This window comes from Saccostrea cucullata, unplaced genomic scaffold (assembly GCF_032062105.1).
Source record: "Saccostrea cucullata isolate Sc308-1 unplaced genomic scaffold, CSIRO_AGI_Scuc_v1 ctg4699, whole genome shotgun sequence".
Taxonomy (NCBI): Eukaryota; Metazoa; Mollusca; class Bivalvia; order Ostreida; family Ostreidae; genus Saccostrea; species Saccostrea cuccullata.
In genome coordinates this window covers 29,697-44,961 of record NW_026931295.1, presented here as the reverse complement: position 1 = coordinate 44,961, position 15,265 = coordinate 29,697, and the positions used below count along the sequence as shown (strand labels likewise).

At 35.6% G+C, this 15,265-nt stretch overlaps 2 protein-coding genes across 2 annotated transcripts; both read right to left on the bottom strand.

The window, feature by feature from the left end:
- Positions 1–415: 415 nt before the first annotated feature.
- LOC134232103 (uncharacterized) lies at positions 416–5,095 on the bottom strand (the record flags this gene model as incomplete). Its single annotated transcript, XM_062714063.1, has 3 exons — positions 3,875–5,095; positions 3,436–3,524; positions 416–591 (listed from the first exon to the last, which is right to left on the bottom strand). Coding segments are annotated over exons 1-3 (1,486 nt in total), but the record flags the coding sequence as incomplete, so codon positions are not given.
- A 798-nt stretch (positions 5,096–5,893) lies between these two features.
- On the bottom strand, positions 5,894–7,018 carry LOC134232102 (uncharacterized). The gene has a single exon (XM_062714062.1). The coding sequence runs from the start codon at positions 7,016–7,018 to the stop codon at positions 5,894–5,896; it is 1,125 nt and encodes a 374-aa protein (XP_062570046.1).
- Positions 7,019–15,265: the final 8,247 nt, after the last annotated feature.

The following is a 15,265-nucleotide window of genomic DNA, read 5'->3' as shown; positions in this document are numbered from 1 at the left end:
AATATATGCACATGCTATTTTATGTCAGTATTCCTAAAACACATTTTTATAAAGAAATAATACATGTGTAAGTCATTATATCAACAAACCATCGAATCCTCCATAACTTGCCCATTGGGCTGTCCCACTTCGTTTGCAAAAATGATAACACAGTGCAGCGCCCACCTAGCCTCTTCTAGAGTAGCATCACTTCCCGATTTAGAATATTTCCAAGATTCATTCAGCGTCTCATGCAACTACACATACTGCTAAGAACAAAACATTATGCGTGCGCTTTATTTCCACTGCTTATGCTTTATTTTTTAAATAAGAAATTAACAGACAATCTATATGATATACCAATCAATGTGTTTCAATCTCAAAAAATGAAATATAATAAATTTATAAGGCAATATTAATAACTGAAAATGCAAACCTGCCGGTTCCAACAACTCTGTCATACTTTTTCCTGTGATACTGTTTACTTGCATCTCGATTTCCTCGAACTCCAAACTCTCTGTTTTCTTTTCCTTAGAGACTCTAGCAAATCCCTTTAATGCATCTGGTTTCCCTCCTTTTATTTTCTTTATAACTGGGAGGAGCTTTATCCCTCTTAAAGAATCCCTCTTTCTTAATATGGTAGGCTGCACCAACTACACAAATATAGCCCCGCCCTAGCACTAGAACCCCTGATCCCAGGGCCATGAATTTCACAATTTTGGTAAAGGACTCAATGCTGATAACAATCATGCAAACAGTTTGACTGCTTGATGTCTTGGAGTAAAGAAGAAGATTTTTAAAGATTGCAATAATTTAAGTGGTTTTTGCCCCACCCCCCAGGCCCCACGGGGGCAGGGACCATGAAATTCACATTTTTTGTTCCCCTTCACCCATAGATGCTGTATACCAAATTTGGTTGAAATTGGTTAAGTGGTTTCAGAGAAGAAGCTGAAAATGTTCAAATGTTAACGCACGACACACGACGACGGACGAAAACGGATAGCAATAGGTCACCTGAGTTACTCAGGTGAAAAAACAGTGAACTGTTACTGGTAAGGAAGTATCAAGGCACATGCGGGATAACCTAACAAAATTTATTACATTTTTTTTTCCTTAAAAATATATTGTAACATGAATACAAGTCAAAATAATACATAACTTTTAAAATTCAAAAAGATTACAAATAAAATTTACAACAAAACTAATAACCCAGACGACCTTTAAAGAAACTGTCAGCATTACAAGCCTAACGTTAAAAAATGAGGCCGGTGGGCTATATGGCATGAAATGCACGTGCGGCTTGCCGCATCACATACTCAATAGAGAAAATTCTGGCCATATTATAAAGATACCAGTAATAGTTCTCTCCTACAAGTAAGGAAGTGGATTGTGTATTTGGTCCGTGGTTTGCAAGATGCATTTCACGTACTCGGCAGCAATCAGCCAACCATATATCTTTTTAAAAAAAGTATCTTGTAATTTATATGATGTGTTTAACATGCTAAATATTCATGGGACCTTCAATACAAGTTTTACGGTGTATTTTCTTTTTAATTACAGCAGGTAGAAGACCCCCAATCACTACTGGGAGCATACTAGCCTTCTGCACAGGGAGTTCAGCGGAACCTGTGCTTTGTTTCACAGTCAAGCCTTCCTTAGAATTTGTTCCGGCAGAATAAACCTTTGCGAGTGCTTCTATGTGTATAAAAAACAAAACCTTTCCTTGGTCGGGGGAAAGGAGGAGGACATGTCCTTTGCCAAAATCTTTTGGGGGTTGGAGTGAATAAAAATTGCATTTTCATGTTCCCTGTTCCTTTGGGGTTTGGTTGGGCAAAATAAATGGATTTTTTTCTGCCTTAAGGTAGGATTAATCTCACATTTCTTGTATTTAAAATGTAATGAAATTTTCACAGAATCACGAAGACAATATCACGAAGTTATGGTATCAGTGAGATTAACTTTGACCGTTAATATCAGAGACAAGGTCATTACATTTATCCTGGACCAATAATGCGATCCTTACTTGTTATTCAAAAGATAAAATGTTTTTTTCTGTATACATAAAAAGCAACTACGAAGATGGTATTACATTGACATTTTTTATTAAATTGATATGGAAAATTTAAGCAAGAGGCCCATGGGCCACATCGCTCACCTGAGAAGCTTTGACAATTCTGTACTTTACTAGATTTTCCCCTTGTAATACATATTGTGACCCCACCCTACCCCACTGATCATAATTTAGACAATTTGAAATCTATACTACCCCAGGATGCTTCCATATAAGTTTCAGCTTTTCTGGCCCAGTTGTTATTAAGAAGAAGATTTTCAAAGCTTTTTCCTTTATATTTCTATGTAAAATTTTAATTCCCCATTGTGTCCTCGCCCATTCCCCAGGGGTCATGATTTGAACAATTTAGAATCTACACTACCCAAGGATGCTTCCATATAAGTTTCAGCTTTTCTGGCACAGTGGTTCTTGAGAAGAAGATTTTGATTGATTTATTGATTGTATATTGTTTAACGTCCCTCTCGAGAATTTTTCACTCATATGGAGACGTCACCGTATGCCAGTGAAGGGCTTCAAATTTTGACCTTTACTCGGCACTCAGGGCCATTGAGCAGTGAGGGATCTTTATCGTGCCAGCGCCTGCCGCTGACACGGGGCCTCGGTTTTTGAGGTCTCATCCGAAGGACCCGCAACTTTCACTTCAAAGTGCCGAGCGCATGGCGAAGGAACAGTTGCTACCAATTTTAACGACTAGGTCGGTCGCGGCCGAGATGCGAACTCACGACCTCCCGATCACGGAGCGAGCGCTCTACCGACTAAGCTACCGTGAACGGAAGAAGATTTTGAAAGATGTTTCCTATATATTTCTATGTAAAACTTTGATTCCCCATTGTGGCCCCGCCCAACCCCCGGGGGTCATGATTTGTATAATTTAAAATCTACACTACCCCAAGATGCTTCATTATATTAAGTTTCAGCTTTTCTGGCCCAGTGGTTCTTGAGAAGAAGATTATCAAGGATGTTTCCTATATATTTCTAAATAAAACATTGATTCCCTATTGTGGCCCTGCCCAATCCCCGGGGGTCATGATTTGAACAATTTAGAATCTACACTACCCCAGGATGTTTCAACATAAGTTTAAGCTTTTCAGGCACAGTGGTTCTTGAGAAGAAAATTTTCAAAGATTTTTCCTATATATTTCTATGTAAAACTTTGATTCCCCATTGTGGCCCTGCCTAATCCCCGGGGGTCATGATTTGAACAATTTAGAATCTACACTACCCCAGGATGCTTCCACATAAGTTTCAGCTTTTCTGGCCCAGTGGTTCTTGAGAAGAAGATTTTTTAATGACCCTACCCTATTTTTATCTTTTCTTGATTATCTCCTCTTGCGAGGGGATATGTCCCTTCATTTTGATGATTTCTAAAGTTAAACGAGACTTACCTGGAAGGTGAAGTTTGACTGGAATTTCTTCGACCAATTGGGGGTGCAGAGGGATCAAATGAGATGATAAGCTTACCACGTGATTCATACTTTTAGAGTTATATTTGGATTTATCAATTTATACTTTACGGGTGGGTGTATACTGCAAGTATACGGGAGGGCATTTGATCCCTCTGCACCCCCAATTGGTCGAAGAAATTCCAGTCAAACTTCACCTTCCAGGTAAGTCTCGTTTAACTTTAGAATTTCTTCTCCCAATGGGGTGCCTCAGTCTCAAATGAGACTTTAGAGTTGATAAACCCAAATTTTAAAGTTTTCTATAAGTATTAATATAAAGTTAAACTTTCATCCGCTTTAAAGCCTTTAAAAAAATTCCGCTTTAAAGCCTTAAAAACATTATTTACATTTGCGTCAAAAATATCAATTTTTCTTTGCTGACAAAATAACATCCATTTTTGGTGATATGTCCAATATTGTTTCTTTGTGGATTCCCTCCACGAGGAGAGGAGTACGTCGATAGTGTCCTGCGATAAGCCTCGGTTCTGGAGCGATTTCCGGACACACGAAAAACACCCAGTCTCATCTTGGGTATCGGATGTAATTTGTCTGGATTGTTCGGTAGCCTCAGAAGTTGCTGATTGTTCGGTAATAAATAGCTGTTCGCTGTTATCAGCTGTAGTAACTTTGGAAACCAGGGTTGCGTCGGCCATATCGGGGCTACAATGACTGCTTCCACATTCTCTATCAATATTTTCTGCAGTACCCTGCTGAGAATACAGAAAGGACAGAAAATGTAACATTTTAATTCACTCCATGAAATTGTAAAAGCATCTATCGCTATTGCATGTCTATCAGGAGCATATGACACATATGGAGAAATTTGTCTATTGTATCGGGATGCAAATAAATCTATGTCACAATTCCCGTATAGTCTTGTAATCTCGTCAAAAATCTCTGGATCAAGCATCCATTCCATATCAGGATTAAAGTTTCGTGAAAGGTAATCAGCTTCTACATTTTCTACACCTGCTATATGACATGCCGTTACCCAAATATTTCTTTTTATACAAAATTCCCAAAATTGTTTTGTTAATTCATTTAGGGTTTCAATTTTTCCTCCCATTTTATTAATATATGTAACAGCGACAGTGTTATCTAAATACAGTTTTACATGACAGTCTTTCAAGTGTTTGCACATGCGTGTCAAAGCGAGATAAGCTGCTTTCAGTTCCAGGAAATTTATATGAGCTTCCTTATCGTGGTCATCCCATAATCCCTGAATGCACTCCCCGCTGTTTTCATTGATAGCGCCCCAGCCATTCCCCGAGCTGTCAGTTTTTATCGTAACGAGGGGGTTATCATGAATTATTTTTCGAGGATAATTATTCACATTATTAATCCACCATTGTAGGTTAATTAGGGCATCTGGCGAGAGTGAAATACGAGCTTCATAGTTTCCAACGTTTTGTTTTAGAAGTCTATCTTTCTCTATTTCTAATGACTTGTAATACAGAGGTGCGAATTGGACTCCTTGCTCACTTGCCACGAGTTTTCCTATCAGTTGCGCTAATTGCCTAATTGTTAGACTTTGCGATGCAATGATTTTGTTACAAGTGTCTTGTATAGATTTTGCCTTATCGTCCGTTAAAGAAACTGTCATTGTTTTCGAATTAATGATAAATCCCAAAAACTCGATTTTCTGTGTAGGAATAAAGACTGACTTTTCTATATTCACTGTTAAACCGAGGTTGTCTAGCAATGTAGCTGTGGTTTTAACGTTTTTTACACATTCAGTCTGAGAATCACTGATAAGTAATGTGTCATCTATGTATGCAACATTTGAAAAACCTTGTTTCCGTAGAGTTGAAAATGCGGGTTTCATTAATTTGGTAAATATTCTGGGCGCTGACGCTTATCCCATTGCCAAACATGTATACTGATATTTTTGTCCGTTCCACAAAATCGTTAATATTTTCTGTCATTAGCATTGATCTTACAGGAATAATACGCATCTTGTAGATCTATTGAGGCCATGAAACAATCTTTGGTCACTAAATGTATTGCGGCTTTTAAAGTCTCCATTTTGAAATGATGATATTCTACACAATTATTCAGATTTTTAAGATTGAGAATTACTAGATATTTCCCATTTTTCTTTGGTCTAATAAAGATATTTGATAAGAACTCATTTTCCTCCGAATCTATCACTTCTTCGATAATTTTCTTATGCAATAATTGTTTGATTTCTTGATCTACCAAAATCATTTCTTCATTGTTAAATTGAATTGGTTTTGGCGAACACATTTGATAGGGAAATTCATCAAATTCTATGGAATACCCTCGAACAGTTGAAAGTACTGTTGCATCAAAGTTATTTCTGCCCAAGCTTCAATACAGTGGGATATTTTCCCTGCTTGGAAATTATCATTTGTGTTCATGAAATTCATATCAAGTTTACTCACTTCTTTTGTAGTTTTTGTTTCCGCTGTTTGTATTGAGTGCTCGGGGCCTTCTTCCGGAAACGAGGAGTGGATCTGTGGCCTAAAAAATGGGACTGTTTTCCCGATCCTCCGTACTGAGTGTAATTTGACTTGTATCCATGGCCAAAAGGTTTCCTGTTATAAGGTTTTTTATCCTTAGGAAACGTTCCGGATATCTTCGATCCTACTTTATTGCCTTTAACAATATCTTCAACAACTTTCCCGAGGTCGTCTCCGAACAAGTTGTCAGTCACCGGATGATCATTGGAGCACAAAGCCTTAAACTCCTCGTTTTTGTCCGGCTGAACGATCAGCTCTCTGCGCCGATATGAAAGGTCGCAATATACAAAAGTCATTAATTTGAGGCTGTCCATCGCTAGTTTCGTAACCTCGCCAATCGGAGCTGTTTCGCCCCCCTTCTTTTTTGACTTAAGAAGTATATCCAGCTGTTGGAGTTGTGGCACAATAGCTTTGCATACCAGTGCCTGGGTTTTTTGAAGTCGGACATCCTGTGTTCTGACTTTCCTGTTAAGATGTGCCCAGATTTCGCTGTTCACTTTCGGTGTTATGATATTTGCGACATTTTTCGGTCTGCTATACTTTTCACCGATCTCCTTAATTTTGTCATTGTTTAATTTTGTCCGCATGCCTTCATTTGCGACTTTCGCCAGTTTCTCATAAATTGGTTCGCTGCATTTGTCATCAGAACCAAAACATTCTGCTAGCTCTTCTAAGAGATCGTCTGGATCGCTTTCTTTTTCTTCTGTCACTTCAGACAGGAGTTCCTCAAATTCGTCTTTGGTATTGTCTGCCTCCGACTCGGACTTGCTACAGTCAGGTGCCTGCTTTTTACTTGTTGATGCAGACTGGGGATTATCCAGCGCCTTGCGCTTCTCCCCCTTATTTGTTTGTTCGCCATTCATGCGTTCTTGCATCTTTTGTACAGTTTGTGTAAGACACAACATTGATTTTTGATTTTCTAATAATTGTTTTTGCATTGTGGCAACTAGTGATTCCACAGCTGTCTCAGGTGCGTCACCTTTGAGATCTTTAGCATTACGATCATTGCCATTGACGGCCATTTTTTCTGAGTCTGTGCTCATGTCTATGGGCGCGTCGCCACTAGACAATTAATATATAAAATGTTCAATTAAGAAAGTTCCAAAGATAGTTAATCCTTGTAATCACGAAAAGAATCCAATTAAAAATTCACACATATTATCTAAACTAAACTATAACACTAAACTAGAACACAAATAAAACTAAAAAATCCAAGAGCTTAAAAATTTTGCTGTCGTACGAATCACGTTTGCTTTATCTATGAATCACGTGGTAAGCTTATCATCTCATTTGAGACTGAGGCACCCCATTGGGAGAAGAAATTAAATTCCCCTTTGCCCAAGGATCCTTTGTACCAAGTTTGGTCAAAATTGGCCCAGTGGTTCTTGAGAAGAAGTTGAAAATGTGAAAAGTTTACGGACGGACAGACGGACGGACGGACGACGGACACAATGTGATCAGAAAAGCTCACTTGAGCCTTCGGCTTTGCTTATCCGAATCTACTCTAATTTTCTTTAACTTTTTCCAATTTTCACATGAAGTAAATTTGTCAAATAAAGGTACAACATGATACAAAAACTAAATGTTTGATCGTTTACAAAGAGAGAAATAATACTTTTTACGGCTTTTTGGCTAAAATTTATACTTAGATTTGAAGCATTTTAAATCCAACAAAGTTCTAGTATGTGTTAAAAATCTTATTTATTTGATATAATTTGAAACATTAGTCCCTTAATTTAACTTGCATTTGAAAATTTCGTCTAGTCTTTTATTGCATAAAAATTTAAACAAAATTCATTATTCTATAATAATTTTGAGAAGCAGAAAAGAAAATATTTTCATACGCCATCATTCCGCCCAAACTGTAGTCCCTGCTAGTATTCAAACGCAGTTTACAATTTCTATTTAAAGTTGTATAATTGTGACGAGATAAGAAAAATATGTTGTTTTTTTTAAATATCTTACATCTCAATACATGTATATAAGACATCAACAAATGTACTTGAATATTCCATTAGTCATAAACAAGAGAAGAGCCCTACCTTAAAGAAGTTCAACCTTTGTTAATTTACCTAGAATAAATACTACCTTTATTTTTCTTTTTAAAAACCTTTTCCTTTTGTATTATTTTTTTATTTTGTATTACATATAATTATATAACACCCCATGAATGCTTAATGTATTTCTTCTAATTATCATTGCATTAACATTCACATCCAATGATCAAAATCAGACACATCGGTATTAACCTCTCCCGAAAAGTTGTCTATGCATCTCAAGGCCTTTCTCAACTGAAATAGAACTGCCAAGAAAATGTGCTCATTTATCAATCAAATCTGGAATAATATAAAAATCAGATGCTTGCAAAACCTCAGGAACATTTTCTCTTGACAAATCAATGTCGTTTCTTGTACAAAAACTCAATTATCGCTATTGTTTGCAATGGTGTAAAATCTGTACATTTGATAGGGTTCAAGTGGTACCAATTCTGACTCAGGTGTGTCTTGAACCAGGCACTTCCTAGCACTTATACAGTGCAGTGTGCTTCAAAGGTGGTGTCATCTGCCGATTCTATTTGCGCATCATATAAGTCTTGCTTTTCAAAAGCATCAGTTATATTTAATCTTAGATTAGTCATTCTGTGATGAAATCATTAAAACATGTTGAATTAAGTCTGAAATTATTATACACCTATTTACTGGCTATGAGGACAATAGCAAGTTTATTGTCCCCAAGACAACAACTATTTCCAGAGGCGTAGCCGAGGGAAATAGTTGCTGTCGAGGGGGACAATAAACTTGCTATTGTCCGAATAGACAGTAAATAGGTGTATTATTATACCGAAGTAAACTTTACTTGTGTCAGACACATCAATGCAAGACAAGACAACATATAAAGCTCTTCATATTTAATATTTTTTAAAATCAACAAAGAAAAAAATTCAACAATTAACATAAAACAAAAAAAAAAGTTCAATTAACAATGTATCGTTTTTGCAATTTCTTTTCAAAATGGAAATGGATATTTGATCCAGTTATTTTTTGAATAGAAATACCATGTGGGAGTTGGACATTGTTTGAAGCCATATAGTTCATTTCAAAGTTTTCTATGTTTTCGAGTACACTGTTGGTCAGTAAATCTGGAATGTTCAAATCATCATCAAGAAAATCTGGTAAGTTGAGAGCTGGTAGAGCCGTAGATGCTTGTGATTTACGGGGGATTTTTGGTGCTGGTTCATCTTATTTCACACAGTTGCTCAGGATGTTGGAGATCTCCCTCTGCTTCTGCTCACCTAGACGTTTAGAATATGAACGAACAGAACTTTCAGACTTGTGCCCACTAATTTCCATGATGTGTCTTGTTTCTATTCCATTTTCATCTAAATTTGTAATGCATGTTGCTCTGATGCAAGATTCGTGTACCGTTTCGACAAATCCGCTTCCTCGCTTACTTTCGGCATAATTTTACCAAGGGTATTCTTTCCTACCGCCATGTTATCGTACCACAGGTTCTCCGACACATTTTTTATTTTTTTTTGGGCCGTTGCCAAAAATAAGGATTTTGGGGGTGAAGCTTACTCAAGTAGAGTTGAAACGCAGCCACAGGACAGTCTTTGTCACCTGAAATATTAGTACATCTTATTAAGATAAAGTAGCTGGTGATAACATTAATCATATTACATTGTAAAGCAGCTAAATATCACATCTGATGTATTATAAGGATGAGTCTAATATATGTATTTTACTGTTACATTGTCTCAATGTTTTACCTGGATTCTCATAAATTCTGGCCTCCTTGTCATCGTGATCTTTAATATCATCTCGATGATTTTTTGTCTGTCTTTTTGTCTTCATTCTGTGTATTTCCTCCCCAAGGAATCTGTGTTTATCTCGAAATCTTCTTTCTTCACCTCTCTCACATTTTCTCGTCCTCTGTTGCAATTATAGTAAATAAACTCAAAAAACACTCTATTCTGCAAAGACTGGGGATTGTCCAATTTAAAACAGTAACTTTGGTAAAGTTTTCTTAAATCATCCTGTGTTATACTGTCCTTATGTTTTATGTCTCCCATGCCCTCTTTTTAAAGCTTGACCAAAACCGCTTTGAAAATTTCATTGGCGGACTTATTGTTCATTGTTCACAATGTCTTCCGATCGAGCTTTCAGGAGGACTTTTTAGCGTAGAAGGAACCATCTGTTTTACGAACCTCGCAGTAGAATTTTCTGAGTGTCGTAACATTCTGAAGAGTTTCTGCTTGCTCGAGTTGTATAATGTCCGTAATTTCACTGTTTTTAGCTCTAAGATAGTCATTCAAGATGTTAATTGATGCTCTAATTACTTTTTTAGTATTTACTGCATCCTTTTCTTCCAGTATAGTCTCTATATCCCCTTCCGTCAAGGATGCAAAGCGCTCCGCCATGATTGTCGTCTGGTAAACAAGTTATCGGACTTTAACGTCACGATTTTGATAAAATCAGAAGAGTTCCGAGATGAAAAGCAAGGGAAATCGAATACTGCTGTTGAATAGTTTGAGGACTATTCACCATGGTCAAATAGCACAAAAACTATTTTACAGTAGAGAGTGTTTAAAAAAAATAGCATGTCTATTCGTCATATTTTTATATAGAAAAAATAAACAGAGGTATAATAAATACATATATTACATTTATACTTAATATCTTGTCTGGTTCATAACTTTCTTTAGCTTTAAAATAATAAAATATTTCATCACAGACTTTTAAAAAGTATTTCATATTTTCTTTTCTCAGGTTTCAGAATTATAACTTTGGAATAGTATAATAAACAGTAAATATATATAATAAAAATCATTAAGACGCAATCAATAATGAATCTGTAAAGGTATCAACAAAGGGCATCACCTACAAAGTAAAATTCTTAGGATATTACATTACAAATTATTTTCAGTATAAAGTGAAATAAAAATTGCAAGGTTTTTCTTAATTTTATATGAATGTTATTTAATTAATAAACAGAACCAACATCAAAACCATCTTTTCTTGCGAGGACTTATTGAATGTCATTGAAAGAGGTTATTTTAAGATGACTTTGACCAAATAAGGAATGAGTGCACTTAAGTACGTCATTTGGAACCTTTTCGGCTACCAATTTTAAGCTTAACATTACAATATATCGCAAAATTAATCTATGATTAATGTGCAAGCATATGCTATTGATATTTATTTCTATAATTTTATGTTATACATATTTCTATAATTACAGAAAATGTAATTGAAAAGAACATGTAAAAGCCTTAAATTCCGGAAATTTGAACGGGACCACATTCGAATCTAAGGTATCCCCAAATAGGCGGAGACATTTAAATCGCATGGTTGTGGAATGTAAACATTAGCACATATGATTTTTTCGCATTGCAAATTGAAATGGAAAAGAGAGAGAGAGAGATCGTGTTGATTTCATGGTACACAATTATTAAATGATTCTAATGTTAAGGGATGGGGTAAATGTCTCGCTGTGCAGACCATAATACAGAGGCGACATAAGCCTAAACATGAACTTACTAATGACAGTGTCAATACCAGAATTCTTTCAAAACACCCCTAATGAAAAGCATAAATATAAAGAAGAGACATATTATCTTTAAACCCTATTAAAATTTGCGCAAAAATCTCCCATAGTTTTTAAGTTGGAAGTACGATAGATAATGTCACAACAGAGACTTAAACACAAGGAAATTTTCAATGAAAGCGTTAGCGTATCGAACAGCAGAAGGTCACGTGAGAAAGGTGATTATAATATCAATCGTTGTTGCTCAGTGACCGGTTGATTTAGTAGCTATTTCGACCCTAGTTTGGGGTCATTTTTTTGAAAATTAGATATGAGCCGCAACTTGGCCAACATTGTCCTTTGGATATGTATAAGTTTAAGTTAAAATACATATTCTGTGCAAAAAAGAAAAATGGCCAAGTTGCGGCTCGATGTAAACAAAGTCGTTGAAAACTGGTATGCATATGAATAACAATAGAAATGAGACAAAACTGTAAGACCCCCGTCTCAAAAACTAGTGTCGTTTGGCATTATTTAATACTTTCATGTAATATAATATACCAAAACCTGCTCTAAAGACATTGTTTAATACCTATAAAACATAAATTTAATGAATTTTGTAATTTTATTTTGCGCAAAACATCGGGATCCAACTCTCATAGCTTAAGTGCACTCATTCTTTCTATAATAATGACATCTTCCTACAGGACTTTAAAATCTGTGGCGTAATAGCGTAATTTTGTGGTAAAAAGCGGAATTATTACGCCAAAGGGGAAGGATAGGCAGGTTGGCAGATATCAACAATAACGTTTCAACGAGGAGAACAAATGTAATTATATATAGATTATTTTCTTAACACCTTTTTTCTTTTTCCCTTTTTGTTACTTACACTATTTCTTATTAAAACAAGAGATATACGGACGTACATGTTCATAAAGGCATCAAGCCTTAGAGAGATTTACTCGGCTATTTCTGCCGGGAGTACTTCCTCCTGCTACACAGAAAGCAAATTCAGCAATATCAAAACGACCATAGATATATAATTTAATGTGAAACAATCTCTTTTAAGTTCATTTTTCAATTTTTTTTTTCAGAAATCTGTAGAACAAGTTAACTACAATAAAGGAACAGCCAGATAACTAAATAAAGAAAAGCACATTTATTGGTTTGAAGGAACTTTACATGTCCATGTATTTAAGTTATAAATTTAAATTAAGATCAAGTTGGATCATAGTTGTTTATAAAACTGCAAGCAAAAGGTTTTTTCGTGCCACACACGCTTTTAGGTCGTGGCTAGAAAAATTCAGAGGTGAAAAGGGTAATAATAGATTAGTAATACAGTAATTTTGCTCTCTCTCGTGTTTTTGTATTTTACTTCATCTGGAATTATAATTGAATGGGGGCTTCGGTAAATAATTGAATTACTACGCATGATACGCACATATATTTTACCATCACTCTTGTGATTTAGTTTAAAAAAGGAGACAAGAGAGAGGAACATTTCCTTCGTTTAATATTCAATGTAGCATAATTTATTTTAAGAACAATTTAAAGCTTAAAATACTGTAAATCACTAAATTTTCGCGACACCTTGTTTTCTCGAGTTTGTTATTGACTCTTTATAAGCGAGACAATTTTTTTTTTCGAATTGTGGATAATACTCTATCTTATCTTTAGGAATACTATTATACGCGAGAATTAAATTTTCGAGAGCACACTGCCTCGCGTAATTACGCGAAAATTAAGTTCTCTCGAATAAAAAGTGATTTACAGTTATTTACTGTCATTCAATTTATGCATTGTGATTTTTCTTAGGACCCTCACTGTTTTTTCTTTCCAGTTTGTAACCTGTTCATCGATCACGCATTGACCAAAATACATTCAGAGAGTCGGGTACATTTTATACTGTATGAAATCCAGTGTCAGCAGTTTAACTGCTTCATGTCCAGGTGTAAAGAAGAAGATTTTTAAAGATTGGTTTTTGCCCCGATCCCCATGGGGGGGGGGGGGGGGCAGGGACCAGGAAATTAACAATGTTTGTTCCCCTTCACCCATAGATGCCATTTGGCTAATTTGGTTCAAATTGGTCCAGTTTCAGAGAAGAAGCTAAAAATGTTCAAATGTTGACGCACGACGAGGGACGAAAACATATAGCAAGTTTACTCAGGTGACCTAAAAATACGGTAATTTTATCTGTTATTCTTTCTGCAATTGAAATATTTTAACACGTGCATTTAATGTTTCACGATGAAAATACCAATGGTCGTGTCAAAATATTTTGGGAATCAACAGAGTTCAGTGGTCGTGGTGGAAATATACCCTTGACGGCATTCCTTTCCAAATTTTTGGGTTTCACTTTCGACAATCTTTGCATAGCCCTGAGCGGCACATGGAGGAGAAATCCGTTTATAAATCTTAACAAGTATGGTTTCCTTTGATTTATAAAAGATTACCAGAAAATAGATCAGTGCTAACAGTTTTTTTATCGTCTTGCATATAGATTCTATAAGGAGAAATATAGGGTTACTGTATACAGGGTTATTTTTGTCCCGTGTTAATTTCGCCCTTTTCCTCTTGCAAGCTATTTTTCCCCGTTTTAAACTCGCCCAATCTTAGTTTTGTTTAAGAAGAATTTGAATTTGCACCGTTTTAAATTTGCCCAATCAGGAAGAGGGCGAAATGGGAGAAGATAAAACAGTGGCAAAAATTTCCCGGCAGTATTGAAATTTTGGAAAACACTGGCAGAAGCTTAGTTAATTTGCTGTACAAAGTGCAAGAGCTGGCGAGTACATTTGTACAGCGAGCGAGTGCAAATATTCAACAGTATAAATTCAATAACTCATTTTTATATACAGGTAGGTAAAACGTTTCCTCAAATGAATTTCGAGCCAATATGGAGGTAGAGCTCATTGATGGTAATCATAACCATCATATGATAAAACAGCTGATTGAGTTGCACCCAGAGAGAGAAGACCTAAAAGCCATGTTTTTACCTAAGAAATACATCATAATGATCTTGCACAAAGAAAAAATAAAAAAAAAGTCGACAACGGCAGTGATCAAGAAAACGATGTAAATAAAAAGTAGAATATCTGGCACATATTAACAACATTATGTTTATATTTTCGAAAAGACATCATATACAAAAAACTCTCTTATAGTGCCATGTCCTATCGTGGGTTAGCAAGGAACAAGGAAACGACAAATCGTCTGTCAACTAGAAGAAATGAAAATTGTGAGGAACCTGTGTTTTTTTTTTTCAGAAATATGCAGGGAAGTTTTCCAGAAAATATCAAGATGATATATATCAGCTATCTAATGGAGTGGTAAGACTTTAAATTGTTTGCTTTTCAAAATACATGAAATCGATTTTAGTCGCTTGGGAAGAGTGCAACAATAAAATCTTTAGGGATGGTCAAAATGATCTTTTTTTTTAAATCACCTCTGGGTCTCACCTATGAAACCTAAACTAACCCCTTCAGAAAAGATAAATTATGCCACCGTTGCTTCAATCATCTTTAATTATAAGTATCTGGGCTAAAATTCAATGGATGCATTTCACTCTGCTCAGCATAACTCCAGCATTTTGCATCGATGTAACAAATAAGTATCCTTGCTCAATGGAAATATATATTTCAATAAATTGTTTGACAATTTATTACTTACAAAAATTTCAAATCCCTATAAATATGTTTTACCACACAAATGATATATATTATATTTATATTTTACAAGATATTGCAGAAGAGAAATGTGTCATCGCA